The following is a 17,327-nucleotide window of genomic DNA, read 5'->3' on the forward strand; positions in this document are numbered from 1 at the left end:
TTCTTCAATTGAATACATTATTTTATATTTATTTTAAAGTAAAACACCTTATTAGATAGAACTAAATATAAAAAAATAAAATTATTTTAAAAATAAATAACTATTTCATTAAAAGTGACATTCGAATAAAAATGTTTTACATATTTTAACAAGGGAGTACAGTTTAAATATTTGATACTATGGTTTTTTTCTTTCATGGGTTCTATAATCACAACGGAGTTTTTTTCCCCTCCCCTTCTTTACGCGCCTGAAAAATAACCATAGCACCTTCATGCATGATCAGAAAAATAACAAGGCTGCTCAATTCAAATGTCAACTTTTATAATAAAAATGCTTTTTGCAATGTGCCGACAACACTATGACCGTTCAAGAATCAAACATCTGACAATAAATTCAGCAGTTATTGCAATGTGACCAGGTCACACTTCAAATTGAAGTAGAGTATCAATCGAAAGGCAAAATATGCCGGAAGACATCAGATCTAAATTAAGGGGAGATGATGGAAGCACGCTACTACATCTCGAAATTCCAAGTGGTTTCAGCGCTAAGTTTCGGAACTTTCAACTCCTCAGCCAAGTTAAGGGATGCTGCAATCTGAAAATTGAGAGCCTTCAGTAAGAAAATCTTGTTCACTCTCCATGAGAAACAAAAGAAGATATAAGAAGAACTTACTTCGAAACAAGAAACACGTAAAATCAACAAGGATGAAACACAAACACACAAACCAAGAGTCCCCCTAGTATTGTTCCAACTTCATGAAATCATGTCAATTAATATCATGACATAGGCTAAGAACTCATTATGCCTCAATCCCAGCACTAAAACCATCCCATGAAAGTCTTATAGCCTGTTTGGTTAGATTCCTTGCATGTAATCCTGATGCATTTACCTGATTCAGGGTGTTTGGCTGGAAAAAGTAAAGGAAAGGCCATTACATGATGGGTTCCAGATTACATCATATACTGTAATTGGGATTACATTGCCAGACCTATGTAATCCGGATTACATGATGGCAATTTACACACAAGCCCTTCTTCCTCCTGACTTCTCCATGGACCAACTCCACCGGCAACACTCCTCCATGGACCAACTCCTATGACGACGATGCCCTCCACAAACCAACTCCTCCATCGACAACACTCACAAAACTCCTTTGACAGCAACACTTGTCAACCAGAACTGTGGATCTTAATCAAAACCACAATCTCAGGCCTGTTCATTTGTCTTTTTTGATCATTCGCACTCCAAGCTTCAGTCGCTTGTTCATCTTCTTTCAATCATCCCCAGATCTGCTTGCTTTTTTACAGATTTGTTCCTTTCTTTCCCTGTAGTAATTGGCCATATGAGGAAGATGAATGAGGAAAGAGGAAGGGGCAACAGTGATGAGTCTCATTTTGCCGCAGAGGCTGCTGGAGATACGAGGAACAATGGGTTTTCTTCCAAGGGCTTTTTTGTTCTTTAACTTTTATTTGTATTTAATTAAATATAAAAAATAAATTTATTTTTATCATTCCTAATATCAAACCAAACAAACTTATGTAATCATCATTACATTCCATTCCATTCCCTACCATTATATTCCATCCGATTCCACGAACCAAACAGGCACTTATGCATGCGATCTGATTAAGGATGCACTTTGGAGGGCTAAACTTGCACGTGAAGGAAAAATGTGAGAGATACATCAAGAATACAGAGTGAATCTGTGCTCTACTAAACTACCAATATCTTCGTTCTCCAGTTCTTCTTCAAAATTATCCTTCAAATACTACTAGCTTTATTTTACTCATGGAATTATATTCCTAGCCAAAGGACTGCATTTTATTTCAAGCAGCCACTATTCAAGTCGAGTAATTACTGTCGCAAAGTCCACAGCTTATCTAAAGACCAAAAAGAAAAATTCAGGCAAGTCAAAGATCCTTTTCTACATAGGCCATTGGATCTTAGGTCAAACAACCACATACTCACAATCTCCTTAATCAGCATCCAACTCAAGCTCAAATTATTTATAAAGCCACCAATTTTCTGGGTATGCTCAGATCATATGACAATTTATTTGAATGGATGCTGGAGAAGACACGCGATTGAATTATCAAAACTGATAACGTCAATATAGCAAACTCTAAATTGGCAACAAATAGCAAGAATTTGAAAGACATTGAATAAGCAAGAGACTTTATGCATCAGCTCTAGTAAATTCGCGAATGCAAGAGTCAGTCTGTCAAAGATTCTCATCTCTAGCCAAAATTAGAGAGATAGCACATCTATTTTGCATAATCCATTGGCTGGAAGTGAATAAAAGCACTATGTACATTTCCTATTAAAAATAAAAGGCGCCATTTACATGGACATATCACTGTGATAAACATAAAGGACATGTCCGAATTCTAAAATCCTATATACTCTTACCAAACAGAAAAAGATCAAAATTCTTGCAGCGTGTTGCGGGAAATGAAGGCTAATTAAATGGACTGATTCCCCAGACAATAACAAAAACAGAATTATAATTAGGGTCCATATGGTTTATGTTTCGAAAGTGCTTTCCTAAAAACTTCAATTTGGAGCGTTTCACAAAATAACATCGAAATCCCCACAACCGTAAAAAGATAAATGCAAAAGTTAAAAACAAACAGGCACTAATGATCTATGGTCAACGCACGCATGAAGCTACCTCACTGTTCTCTTTCACGAAAACAAATAAATGCGATGCAACCCAAAAAAAAAAAAAACGAAAAATAATGTTCACCTTGAAGCACCCACTCTGCTTTGAATTCCGCGACCATTCTAGCCCCAATAGTTTGCTTGATGTCTGGTATGACGCCTTCAGCAAATCATCACCGTAAACTCTCCGTGAAACTGCAAAATCCCATGAATTCTTAGCCAAATCATAGGATGGCTCGAACGTAGTCACCCCCTGATGAACATAAGCGTACTTCAACTTGCAATTTCCTGAACCAAGCGTGTGGTTAGCCGAGAACTTATTAGCGGGATCGATTATTAATGTTCCATCCAAAGCAGTCCTGTTATCGCCCCAGCTATGTGTGTAAGTCAAATTCAATGGCTTGTCGGCAATCCTGACGGTGTTCATGAACTGAAATCGAACGTCCTGCGGCACCAAGGGAACGGGATATAGTAGAAAGATGCAGGGAACTAAAGAACCTAATCCTAGCTAAGTTACTTGAGAATGTAAAAGCAAACCAACCCAAGTAAGAGCAAGAAACACCGAATTACACACACACACACACACACAAAAATTGGCAAAAAAATCTAAATATATGGAACGAAAACAGATGTTTCGACAGCCGCACTTTGCATAATATAAATCAAATTCTGCATTTGTTTGGCTGGATTAATCGACGACTAAACAAGCATAAACTCAGGAAATAGCAGGCAAATAGAAATTGGTGGAATTTTGCAATTACCTTTTTGGGAACATTGTAATCGACTATAAAAAAGCCAGGTTTCTCGACGGCGAGAGCCAATCCGGTTAAGCTGGGTCCATTGACGATGGTAGCTTCTGTTATCGAAGTGCGAAGCTTGACATCGCCGGCGTTGAAGGCAACGGTTGCGGCGGCACCGCCGTTTTTGTCTAAGTCATACTTACCCTTCAAAGCCGCCTTCATCGGGAACAACGGAACGAAGGGAAGACGAGAATTGAGAGTTGAGACGATTGTTGGAGAACGAACGCGAAATGAAATGAAAAAAACCCCGTTTTTTATGAGCGCGGGTTTTCTACGGTTCGTCAATGAAACCGTTGTATATGAGCCTGTAAATTGGGCTATTGGGTCGTAAATGAACTCTTTCATTGGTTAGTGTGGACTCAGGTGGGCCTTAACACTTTTTTATTTGAGTTGTTGTGAAAAAAAAAAAAGAGGAGAGACTGAAATAGATTGCGACGAGGAGACAAGCAGGTTTAGGTGGTTTGATATCTGATTTCGAAAGTAAATTTTCAAGTTAGAGTCGTATTAGAATGAAAAACTGATGTCAGGTGAGTTTTACACCAATATATTATGACGTAACTCAATTTGAAATAGAATCATTTGAAGCTTGATATAATTTTTAAAAAACAGTTGATATATCCAAAAATGCGCGCGACCGCGCGCGTTTTATTTTTCAAGATTGATGTGAAAACGGATAAAATTTCTTCTCCTGTAATGTTGAGAAGCTATAGTAAAAATAAACGAGAAAACAAGCATTGTGACACGAAACTAAATCTGATGTCAGCATTTTTCTACATCCCCCTACATTATTTCAACACTGAGCCCTTGTAAAGGACCTGTCTCTTTATTTTTTTATTTTAACATTTTCTAAAGTGTTACTCGTGGTAGAAGGCAGAGAACATGGAATAATATAATAGCAGATATATCTCACCACCTCAACGTGTTAATAATTTGAGTTGACTTGAATCAGTTCAAAAATACTTAGAACCAAGTTTAACAAAATTATATGATTTTTAAAGTTTAGATTTATTCAAGTAGTATAAATAAGTTTGAAAAATTCAAGCCCGCCTTGATTGGGCTTGGATTTGGCCTGAATGCCTAAATAACATTTTTATAAAAATATTATATTCATTTTATTTAAAAATATTAGATATTTTTAAAAGAATTTAATATTTAAAAAGAAATTATTGTGTTTTATTTATTTATTGTGGTTATGCTAGTTTTATTGCTCCCGTTGTACGATTCATTTTAGCCAATAGTTCTATATATCAATGGTATTTCAACTTATAATTTCAGGTAAAATATTGATTTTTTAGTTTACAAGATATTATATTTTATGTCGCATTTTTGAGAATTCTTATTAGTTTATATCTTGAATTAATTGTTGAATGATAATACTTTAAAACAAATAGATTTTTATTGGGAAAAAAATAAAGAATAGTGTGCTTAATTACTTTGAATTTGCAAACATGAATGTTGTCAAGGAGATTAGTTGATTAAGCCTTACTTTTCCATATCTTCTATTTCAATTTCATTCTCTCTCTTTTGCTGCAATTTCTCAATCCCGTTCCCATCTCAAATGAGACACAACAATTTTCAAGACAGAATATGACACAAAACTAAAATCTAACCTATTGAGGGTGGATGGAGGAGCAGCGGTGGGGACAGTGAGTAGAGAAGAAAGAAAGTGTCGGGAAGAAGAAGAAGAAGAATGTTGGGGGTGGATGAGGCGGGAAGAAGGAGAGATAGCTCTGTGGTCACTGTTGGTGGAAAAGAGATACAGGAAATGGGAAGAAAGGGTGTTTTGGTGGGAACCGCATCTTGTGCTCATCACTTATGGATGATCTTCGCCCATTTTAAATTATTGTTTCAATAATTTTTACATTATATTTATTAAAATAAAAATATATAAAAATTATAAAAGAATTTAATATTAAATTTTACTATTCAAAGTATATTTACATCATCAGATTGTAAAAGTTATAAAATTTTTAATATTAAATTAAATTTTTTAAATTATATTTAGGTAGGCGGTTTATTGTCGCACGTGATCGAATGATTACGCTTTTTTCTTTCGGCCTAAGATCAGCGATTTTAATTAAGTATTGTTATCACTCAGTGATTATCCCCTATGTTTGAGATGAGAAGATTTGGGTAGTTCGTTTTAAACTTCAAGACGTATCACATACTAAAAATACGTCGTTGCTGCACCAAGTCCTTATCGTGGAATGCAAAATCACAAGCGAGGACGAGCACAATTCCATGTTGTGGAATGCAATCTCGTCTCGTCACCCGTTGGAAAACGTGGAGAAATAAAAGAAATACACACACAAACATGTGGGTGCACAACCATTTTTGTGAAATCTACAGAGCAAAACTGCATATTCGGCTGAAGCATCGCATTTTGCTTTCCCTTCTTTGAGAATTTGGGTTTCTGTGAGCAAGTCGCCCCCAAATCTTGTGTTTAGGGTTTTGCCAGAAAGAGGAAGGGAATCCTTTTTCCCCAGAGTCCTTCCCTTTGTCAATATTTTCAATTGAAAGGGAGGGCTTGGCAGATTTTTCTTCTCCTCCAACTTCCGATGAGGAAACTTTGTCCTAATTTTGATAACGAAGATGGATTGGAGACAGTGTTGGAGGTGCCATTCCCTGAAGAAATGTTGCTATGTTTGGGGGGCTCTACATCCACTCGTTGGAAGAATCTGCGATCTCTCATGAAAGCTCAACCCATTGATAGGTATTCGCATCTCTCTTCTACCTCAAGAAATGAATTCATGGCATTGCTTAAGCTTGTTGGCTCTCCCCTTGTTCCGGTTCAAGTTCAATCCGATCAGACTTTATTAACGCGGCCTCTCAGAGGTTGTTCCATCGTAAGCACCACCAATCTTTTCCTTCATTGTCTTAATCACAAAATCTATTCATCGTTCGGCGATGCTGTTTTATAAACCATACAACCTTTACGTATAATCTGTTACGGCCATTCATAACCATGACCACCGCCATGCAGGTCCCTCGAGGTGATCACTTGACCTTTTTATGTGAATTTTGTGCGGCTATAATTCCAAGGATATAACTTCCGTGAATGAGTTTAGAGAAAGACAAACACCTAAAGTCTCAAAAAAACCGCTTAAATCCAATGGTAGCGGACTGATTGATTTTTTTTTTTTTTTTGGGGTAGAAAGCGGATTGATTGATTTAGGGACAACGTATATCAGACTATGGGACACTAAATTCTGACTTACCATCAGATAAATGCGAGTTCTGAATTCTGGATTACATGCGCTGCTAATTAACCCCTCGGTATATTGCACTTAGTCAGCTTCAACTTATCTTGATTGATGATGATTTTATCAAGAACCATGCTTTATGCCCTTATTAATTAAAGTCAAAGAGGGTCGTTTTGGGTTAGTTTAATTTAATTTGTCTGTCATGAATCTTACACAAATGATAACTTCCTCTACTAATTTCTTTGTCATATTTTTTAATAACAACTATGACAGGCGGATTCCACCGCCAAATACATAGTACAGCAATACGTAGCAGCTACTGGAGGACTAGCTGCTCTGAATGCTCTGAAAAGTATGTATGCAATGGGACAAGTGAGAATGTTTGGGTCTGAGATGCAGATGGGAGAAGATAGCGTGCACACAAGAGGTAGGCCTGAAGTAGGGGGCTTTGTACTATGGCAAAAGAACCCAGATTTGTGGTTTCTGGAATTAGTCGTTTCCGGTTTCAAGGTTAGTGCCGGCAGTGACGGGAAGGTAGCCTGGAACCAGTCGTCTTCTCAACCTTTTAACGCAAACAAAGGCCCTCCTAGACCCCTTCGCTGGTTCTTTCAGGTAATAACTAGTTAATATACAGGCACGGACTCGGCATTAAATTTTAAGTTCCAACCAGTGCTTATGCTATTTTAAATTCATGCCTGTATATTGATCATATGACTTCTTTCTCATTCTCTATGCTTGTTATTTCCAGGGGTTGGATCCAAGGTACACGGCCAACTTGTTCCTGGACGCAGAATGTGTAGGAGACAAAGCCATAGGAAATGAAGAATGTTTCTCTCTTAAGTTAGATACGTCGATGCACATTCTGCAAGCACAGAGCTCGCCCCATACTGAATTCGTGAGACACACAATATGGGGATACTTTAGCCAGCGAACGGGGCTACTTGTCAAATTTGAGGACAGCAAGCTGGTGAGGATGAAGCCCCCCAAGGGAACTAATAGTGGCTTCGTGTTTTGGGAAACAAACATAGAGTCTGTGATGGAGGATTATAGGTATGTTGATGGCATTAACATAGCCCATGGCGGGACTACGGTGGCGACGCTTCACAGGTACGGTGGGTCACATAATCACAAGAGGAAAATCGAGGAGACGTGGAAGATTGAAGAGATTGGTTTCAACGTTCCTGGGTTGTCCAATGATTGCTTTCTGCCTCCCTCTGATCTCCACGAGGGATCATGATTCCTCAGAACAACTTGTAGGAGTGACTTAATTAGGATTTTGCTTTTCCCTTTCTCATTTTCTCAGCTTCTTGACTCTCCCAGCAACAGCTGTAAGAAAATGTGTGTGCATAGACAAAGTAAAGGTCCACAGAACATTTCTGAGACGGAATTCTTCTACACGTTTTTGGCCGCCTTTTCCTTTATATAGTTATTGTTTTATTCCTGGTGTTTCATTTTGTTTCCTTATTTTGGTCAGCTTTTTTGAAGGGTTATCATATATTCTTCGAGAGTCAAGACTTTAATTTTTAACATGCAAGAGGGAAAAATGTGTTTTTTTTTTTTTGGTTTTAATGAAAGTCGTGAAAATGGTGTGGTTAAATAAATCAGTTTTCTTCAAGTGTATGTGATGGGAATGATTGAGCAGTATTGAGACAATTTCTCTAGAGACCAATCACGTTTTCGATTTCCAAGGAGTATGAATATTTTTTGGGTTGAGCACAACTATGATCTTGCTTAAAATACAGTTAGTCACTAAATGTGAAAATCTTTATTAATGGAAATTCAAACTTTAATTTATTATATTATGAAAAACTAAACTCTTTTGTTAAACTAATTTCTTTAATAAAAAGTACGAATTTTTCATTTTTTTTGTTAGATTTCTTGATTTCTTTGATATTAATCTGCAAGTTATACAGATGCATAGCAGTAGACAAACTCATTATACTTAGGTTTTATGCTCTTATTCATTTTTAATTCTAGTTTATTTTTATTCATTTTTAATTTTTAATTTAAATGGTTTCATCTTTAGGTCACTCCTTATTATATTTCACAATATTTTATCATTACTAAAATACTTTTACACATACATTGTGTAAAACTGTTACGTTTTTCCTAAAAAAATTAAGTATATTGAAATGGGAAAACTACCATATGATTTTTTTTTTGGTGTAAAACTATTTCCTGAATATGGGTATATTGGACTCAGTAGTCTCACACAGTGTGCATTAGATTCGGGCTTTGGCAAACAACAGGCAGTGTAGTTTCCGCACCCACAAAAAAAAAAAAAAAAAAACCAGGCAGTTTAATTTTTACCTTCTTTATTTTTTTTAATGAAAATTATCTTGTTTATTTTAATCACATGTTATGAAATTTTAAAATATTATATATAATTTAAAATATCCCTCGTGAAAAATATGATGTATCTTAAGTTTTTTTGGGTAAAAGATGTATCTTAAGTTTTGTACCCAATAAAATAGATTCATGATAAAATTGATTTATTCTATATATATATATATATATATATAAGAGACAAAATGATTTTTTGTTTTCACACGAGGTAAAATACAAACAGAATAATAAAATTTTCACATTTTTTTTCACACGCACATATGTATTACTCAAATACGGGGCCGGGTTTATTTCTTTTTTTCCCAACTCTTTCATTGTTACTATTTGATCCAGTCATCCAGAGAACTGAAAAAAAAATGATAAAATATCATCGAAATAAAATATCATCATTATTTCTGCTAGTTTTAATATTCGGTAAAACGTTCATTAAAAAAAAAAAAAGATATACAGTACAACCGGATGCCTGACAAAACGGCACCAGCCTGAAGGGGTCCACATAAGGCCATATCTGCAAGGGGCACTATAAACCCTAATTTGCGTGGGAACCCTCTATATAAATGTTCAGGTCGAGCCTCCAGGATCCAGATTTCGCCTGTTATGGCTTCTGCATCGACATTCTAAGCTTTGCAGTTTTCCATTGCGGTTTTTAGTGCAATCGTTGTGCTCTGCTCTGATTTCGATTTCTGTTTTCGCTACAATTTCAGGAAATATATCTATATTCCTGAGTAAACCAGGATTACGAACTTCTCCATGAATTTCGTTTTTGTTTTTGGAGATTATTTGCGAATACATGATGCGCTTTGATAAATTTTTCGGGTCTGTCTGTTCATTGTTATCTGTCTTACGGTTGCATTTGTTTACCCGCTTCATCTGGGTGTGAGTTTCAATGCCGATGGAGCTATAACGGATGCAGAGATTGAAAGGTTGGCTTACCAGCCCATTGCATAGCTTTGATTCTTGCCTTGGGTCAAATGGACCTTCCGAAACATGCATTTTCTGGTTTTAAATTATCTCTTCCCCCCTTTTGCCTCCAATTTGCATAGATAACATGGCACGGGATGATTACTTTTAAACCGCTTATTGATATACTGATAAGCTGTGCTGACCTCGATTTCGTTTTTCTGATGCCATTGAGTTAAAGATCCGTGCCATGTTTCTCTGTTTACCTCGTTACTCCTTCCAAATCGATGTAGTTTAGGTCTTTTCATGTTCTCAATTTTTGAAGCCTGGATACTTTTTCATTTACCTTTTGATGTGGTTCATTTTTGTGGTTTAGGTGTTCTACCTGGGCTGTTGTTTAGGGATGGCAAATGATGTTAAAATTTTCTTATCCTACACACTGATTTGCATGAAGATTCAATACTCCGCTTATTATCTGATGCCTTCCCTCTGTCAGCTATAAGATTGAAAGTCTTTCTATTCACCCCCCCCAAAACCGGCGTTTTTAAATTTCAGCTCTTTTATTTTGTAGGTCCTTTGAAACTGGATATGGTTTTACAAGTTTAATTTAATTTGATTTAATCAATGATGAGGTAATGCAGACGGGCGGGCTGAAATTGATGCCATGTTGATTGTCTGCGACTTCCACGTTTGGAATGTCTCTGAGATTAGTAAAGATAAACTGTTATACTTTATTTTCACTTGACACTTCTGGGAGAGTTTGATATCTTATGGTATTATACATGTTTAGTCATCGGTTAACCAAGCATTCTGAATCTGGATCACATGACTATTGTCAGCCTGCAGTGATGAAGTAGTATAAATATGTCTGGACATATGATGCTTTTCTATGATTATTTGCTTCTTCTGAGCGGCATCATCAATACACCGTTGCGTGCTTGGGCCTCTTATTGTGTCTACCTGAAATAACTATGTACTATGGGCATTTTTAATCAAATTTTAGCTTCCAACGAAGTAATTATTTGCTTTTAAATTAATGCTATTTTGTTATATTTATTTTTATTTAATAAGGTATTTTGCTCAAATAAATATAAAATGATTTATTCTACTCTTTTGAAAAACAGTAATGATTACATTTTAAATTACAAAGAAGTTTTACCTTTTTTAATGGGGTAGCATATAATGTTAGTTGAGGTTTTGGGTACCGATGTAGATTCTTGATAGCTAAATCAAGGATATCATTGAATAAAATGGAATAGGCCCATTGAATTTGGTTTTGTTTTGTGATATTATTAAGGATTGAATGGAACTGGAATGACTGCCCTTTAATTATTCGTTGTCTCATTCTAAATTGAAGAAACGCAGATAACACCGGGATGGCGAAACAATTATAACTATTTCCTGCCATTTTCTCATAAACTCAAATAATCTTAGATATGCTCTAGTTTAGATGTATCATGTTCCCCACCCCCACCCGCTCCCACAAAAAAAGGGAAGAAAATAAAGCGTGATATAACTATGTGACCGGGACTTTCTCGTGTATTAAAACGTGTGATTCATTCATTTCGACGTCTTCAACGTGGTTGTAGATGCTCATCGGCATTTCCTGAAACAATCAACGACCGCTTTGTGGTTTAGACAATGCCTGGCCAGATGCTCACCGACATGAAGACAGATCAATGTTTCCTACTGCTGATAATTGCCTGATTAGTTCTTTTAATTTTTTTTTCCGGGGAATGAAAAGGCAATCTAGAGCTTGAGAAAAGATGAACAAGAAGAAAAACCAGGAGTTTAGGCACTATTTGCCTTATCCTCCATCAAAGCCTGAATACAGTCTTTGGGGCACATCAAAAAGTGCAGTTGTATTATGGCTAGAATTCTGTCTTGCCTGATAAGTTCCGTCACCTGTGTTTCCATGTCTTTTGATTGTATGTAATGCTAATTTGGCCGCTACAATTTGCTCCGCAGATTCGGCATTCTACCATTGATTTGTTTTCAACTGGACTGAACTCATGCCCAATTGAAGGGCTGCCCTAATTTTGTGGTTTAAGTACCTGTATAGCCCTCGGACTTCGGTTCTCTGCACTCACCTATTACTCCTCTCCCCAATTATGAAGTGAACATTGTATCTAGTTTCTCTTTCAATTTGTATTGTCAGTGAATGTTTTTGCAGGGAAATTTGGAATTGGAATGTTTTGTCTGTACCGATTTTCCATTTATAAGGAGGGAGAGAAATAGTTTAGTTTGATCTGTAGTTGACTTGTTTCTTGGGAAAATTAGTCTAAAGTTTCATCATTTCATGGAAGCACTTAAAATACGTTGAAGTCCCATAAATTTAAGAAATATCTGTCAGGTTCCTAGGGATTTAAGAGTAAATAAGTCTGAATGTAAAATTACCCATTTGCCCTCTAGCATTGAAAAGAAGATTTGCTTGCGCGCGCGTCTCACAAAACCCATGATCAGCAATGGTGAAAGTTGCTGAATATCCATGATTGTTGATCACGGTAGGATCATCTTCACTTCCTCACATCCATGATTACAGCCCTTGTCTTCATCTAAGTGAGTTAGGAGTGTTTCTCTGCAACAGTAGCATTTCATCGACAGAAAATAAATTTTTTAAGTAAACAATTGTTGGCCGTAAATGATTACGTAAATTACCGATTAACAGTAGTATATCCATTGTTAGTTGGGCAAACGATTTCTTGTACGTTAATGATTTCATTATTGTTTAAGGGTAGGATAATACTTTCTGGGTAAACCTGCGATCATTTAATTTGCATAGCTGATATATGGAATAATCTAGCGCAACACTGTTCCGTTGACAAATATTTGATATGAATATCTTTACATGTTGTCAATAGTATTTTGTTGTGTTGTCAATATGGTATAAATAGTTGTCAATACATTATACTGTGTAGGCTAACCAGTAAGAATGCAAGTACTACTGAAAAACATGTATTATGTGATGTTTTTTCATACAGGACATTTTATATATTATTCACAAGCATCTGAAGTAAGCTTATTTTGTTGAAAAATTTCTGCTTTTAAACAACACTGCGTCTTGTCAATAGTGGATAAATGTGTTGTCAATACACCTTTTCTAGTTGTCAATACACTGTGTGTGGTGCAGGTTGACCTGTAAGATGACAAGTTCTTCTGGAGAACATATATTATGTTTTTTTCCATATAGGGGGCATTTTCAAAATGATGACCAAGAAAGTATACAATATGTTGGGGGGAGTGTTAGAATAAGAACAATAAAGGAAGGGACAAAATATGAAGAGTTGACAAGAATGGTATCATCAATTATAAGGAATGAAAGCAATATGATCCAATTAAAATTCACAGTCAATGTTGATGCAAGCACACTTATAGATCTTATAGCACATACATGCTCTTGTTTAGCATGATAAATGAGTGGAATATCTTGTGCAGCAATCAAGCTAGTTCATGACAATGTGTACAATTTTGTGAACGAATGTTACAAGTTTACTGCTCAAGAAAAGATATATTCCAGCAGCGTGAAGCCGATAACCACACATGACTGTCCACATTTAGAAGCATTGTGTAACACCCTCAAAAATACAAACCGATTTTTCGCAAATTATTAAAACCATTATCATGGTAGAAAATTTTCTTACCATGATACATCCAAGACAATATACCACAGGTCTTAAAATATCTCAAAAAAGCAATTAGAACCATGAGGGACAGTCAGGATCCTCATGGCATGATATTTAAATTAGGTCATGAATCAAGAGAGACAAACATAATCCTCTTGGTCAAATAAATACTTTTAATAAAAAGGATTAGAGTTTACATGCTTCACAAAGAAGATATGTCCTAAGTTGGCACAAGATACATTGTATAATTCAAAATAAGAGGCAACGTAAAAGATGGTGTTTCATACACCATAGTTACACCTCTGGTGCTTTCTCGGCCGGACTCGCTCCTGTAAAAATATTAACCACGGGGAATGAGACTTAAAAGTCCCAGTAACCAAAAATTAATATGTAATGATGCATGCGGATGTAACTAATCATGCGATTGCTAAGTGGGCACACAAAACATTTAACCGAACAATATTTTCAAACAAACCGAACAAGTATTTAATTTACATGACTGCACCTTATATCCTCCTTTCGCCATGCTCGGACGCCAAATCACCCGGCCAAAGGTGAGTTGGACCAAGCGACACGCCACTCATTGGGTCCAATGAGGGCCTACCATGTGGTAATAATTAACCGAATAGAAATTTCCCATTAACACCATACATTAAAATACCCTGACAAGTCATGCATCATTCAAATATCCAAACAGGAATATATCCGAACAATAATATCTCATCATGATAAATAAAAATAAATTTTTGACCCACTTAGCAATAATTTCAAACAAGTATATAACAGTATTTATTTTCAATAATTCATAGTTTTTTCCAAACAACAAGTCAACACATAACCATTCACAAACACACTCATCACAACACATTAATAATGGTTACCTTGTGTCTTGAATAACAAGTTCCCCTTCACAACTCCTTTTTCATCACTATCTTTGTCAATATAATCTACATAATTATTTCACAATACTATATATTAATTTTACATTCAAATAAATAACTCTAATTTAAAGAATTAGAAAGTCTTAGATCTATAATCTATATTAATACTAATTTAAGATTTATGCCTCATTTAACTTCCCAAATTCTTTTTCTAAAATTCTCGTACCCTAATAAACTATTTTTTTATCCTGAAATCACTTCTAGTATCACAATTTCATCCTTCTATATTTAAAAATTCGTCCAAAAATAAATTAAAAATTTTAAAATTATCCTAAAACCTCAAATCACCTTTCTATAACCTTAAAAATACCTATTCATACTTAAATAAATATTTAATAATTAGAGGTTTATCCCTATATCTCAGATTTCACATAAATTCAACCATATAGATCTAGATTTTAACTCAAAAATTCTTAAACATGAGTTTTAACCTCAAGAAAATATTCTATAATATTTATTATATCCCTAAGAGTTTTAACCTATATTTTTAATCCATCATATCATCAGATTAACTATCCTATAAAAAAAATCCTAATCAGAATATTTACTCTATCCTACAAAATAATCATATCACTAAAAAGCTAATATTATTTAGAAAATAACTATAAAATTAATTTTGTAATTAAATAAATTTTTAAATACTAATCTAAATAGAAAAGTTAGAACATACCTGAAGAAAAAGAAAATAATCTCCCCTTGCAAGAAGACGCCGAGCAAAGTGAGAGGAAGAGAGAAAAATAATATAAAAATGGGATTGTGGGTCCCAAAATTATATTAAAAAAACTATAGGTTTGAATTTAATTATTCAAACCTTTGGGCCATTACTTGCAATTTTCACAAATTGCATCTTGGGCCCTTAGTTGCAATTTTCACAAATTGCAATAAATAATTTCTTATGCTTCCTCCACAATGCACCTCCTCTTTTTATACATGAGGAGGTGCCTTTCATTCCCACATCTAACCGATGTGGGACTAAACCCCCTTCCTTTTTTTTTACTTTCTTTTCTTTTTTTTAAAACTCTCACACACACATAATTTTTTTTTTAAAATCTTAAAATTATATCTTAACAAAATATTTCTTATATAATTTTAAATTTAAGTTTTTAAATTCATAATTAAATACCTACCCATATTATTAAAATAACCTCAAATAATATAAATTCCTATTATTATCATCATTTAAAAAAAACTTAAATTTCATAATTTTTTTATCTAAAATTTAGGATGTTACACATTGACGGTGACAAATTTATCAACCCAAACCTTCTTGGAGTCACCAATGACTAGAAGGCCTCTAGGTAGGCCAAAGAGTAAAAGAAAGGAATCTCAATTCCAAAATAAAAAGATTTATCATTGTGAAAGATGCCATGAGGTTGGTCATACCTTCGAGACTTGCAAGAATCCTAATCTATGTTAGAAAATATTATGAATAAGTGTATTTTTTTGTTTATGTATCTGAAATTTGTTTTTTGTTTATTTTTTGGTTTATTGCACTTAATGTATTAGCACTTGTCAATAACAAATGCATAAATTGTAAATGAAGTGATACCTTGTAGTCAATGACTAATGGCAAGTAGTCAACAGGTTCTTGCACTTGGTTAATTTTTGAAGGGATTAATAGCACCAAGTGGTTCAACACTTGTCAATGAAGAATTACTACCTTATCAATATAGTTATATCTACTTGTCAATAGCCAATGGTAAGTAGTCGACAGGTTCTTGCACTTGGTTAATTGTTCAAGGGAACAACAGCACCAAGTGCGTCAGACCTTATCAATGGAGAATAAGTAGCGTGTCAATATAATTATAACCACTTGTCAATCGCCAATACCAAGTAGTCAATAAGTTCTTGCACCTTGTTGATTTTTGAAAGGAATAACAGCACTTACTACCTTAGCATTTGTCAATGGCGAATTACTACCTTGTCAATATAGTTATTATTACTTGTCAATCGTCAACACCAAGTAATCAATGGGTTCTTTTAACTAGCTAATTTTCGAAGGGAATGACAGCACCTAATGCCTTAGCACTTGTCAATGGTGAATTATTACCTTGTCAATATATTTATAGACACTTGTCAATAAAGTGATAACCACTTGTTGACATTCAATTAATAAAACAAACTGTTTGCCACATTTATAAACTTGTAATCAGGTTTCATAAACAGCATTATCTAAGACTAACTATACAAAAGGATATGATGATCAATAAAATTAGATCCTAAAGTTCTATCAAAAAATTTCTATTTTCTCTTCCTCATTGCTTGGGATCCTTTTAACAAAAACATGGTTTCGAACTCCTTCACATTGTTACGATGACTCAGTAGCCACCATAAGAGTTCTACCTTCCTCTTATAGAGGTCATCCTAAGGGACAACAACAAATATATAGTATATGAAAAAGTAAAAATGTAAAGCAAAAAATGCATACATGGGAGTATTTTGGCATCGTATACCCATTCTTGTCTGCAATGTTGTTCCACGATTGTAACCATGTCATAACATGCACCCCACAACGCATGCCAATTCCAAGTCTTCAATCTCAGGATAGATACTTGGTGGAGACAAAGAGCATCCATCTAAAACTCTCAATAAATTATCAATCCTGCATTCAATGACAACATTAGAATTGTACTTTTCAACATTATTTACATTAACAAAAAAATTTACACAACTTACACATGTTGGTTTTCTAATGAGCAATCCGTTGATACTTATATGGTGTCATTCCCATTTGCAACTACATACACATGTCCACTTTGTTTGTTATACTTGATCAGATGTTCTACTCCATCATCATTAACTAGATCTACAAGTGTGCTTGCATTAACATTGACTGTGATTTTTAACTGGATT

The 17,327-nt window shown here is 34.9% G+C and overlaps 2 protein-coding genes and 1 non-coding gene across 3 annotated transcripts; 2 read left to right on the top strand and 1 right to left on the bottom strand.

Annotated features, from left to right (window-relative positions):
• Positions 1 to 300: 300 nt before the first annotated feature.
• LOC129317132 (outer envelope pore protein 24, chloroplastic-like) lies at positions 301 to 3,730 on the bottom strand. Its single transcript, XM_054961488.1, has 3 exons — positions 3,423 to 3,730; positions 2,747 to 3,106; positions 301 to 594 (listed from the first exon to the last, which is right to left on the bottom strand). The coding sequence occupies exons 1-3, from the start codon at positions 3,621 to 3,623 to the stop codon at positions 514 to 516; spliced, it is 642 nt and encodes a 213-aa protein (XP_054817463.1). The 5' UTR covers positions 3,624 to 3,730; the 3' UTR covers positions 301 to 513.
• Positions 3,731 to 5,588: 1,858 nt separating this feature from the next.
• Positions 5,589 to 8,073, top strand: LOC129318646 (uncharacterized). Its single transcript, XM_054963530.1, has 3 exons — positions 5,589 to 6,307; positions 6,938 to 7,276; positions 7,413 to 8,073. Exons 1-3 carry the CDS (start codon positions 6,020 to 6,022, stop codon positions 7,899 to 7,901), a joined length of 1,116 nt encoding a protein of 371 aa, XP_054819505.1. The 5' UTR covers positions 5,589 to 6,019; the 3' UTR covers positions 7,902 to 8,073.
• A 2,239-nt stretch (positions 8,074 to 10,312) lies between these two features.
• LOC129319127 (small nucleolar RNA R16) lies at positions 10,313 to 10,396 on the top strand. Its single transcript, XR_008595438.1, has one exon. It is a non-coding gene; the product is annotated as a small nucleolar RNA R16 (small nucleolar RNA).
• The last annotated feature ends 6,931 nt before the right edge of the window (positions 10,397 to 17,327 follow it).

The sequence above is a fragment of the Prosopis cineraria genome, unplaced genomic scaffold (genome assembly GCF_029017545.1).
Source record: "Prosopis cineraria cultivar Desert tree isolate PC_DT_omini unplaced genomic scaffold, ASM2901754v1 PC8, whole genome shotgun sequence".
NCBI classification, from domain to species: domain Eukaryota; kingdom Viridiplantae; phylum Streptophyta; class Magnoliopsida; order Fabales; family Fabaceae; genus Prosopis; species Prosopis cineraria.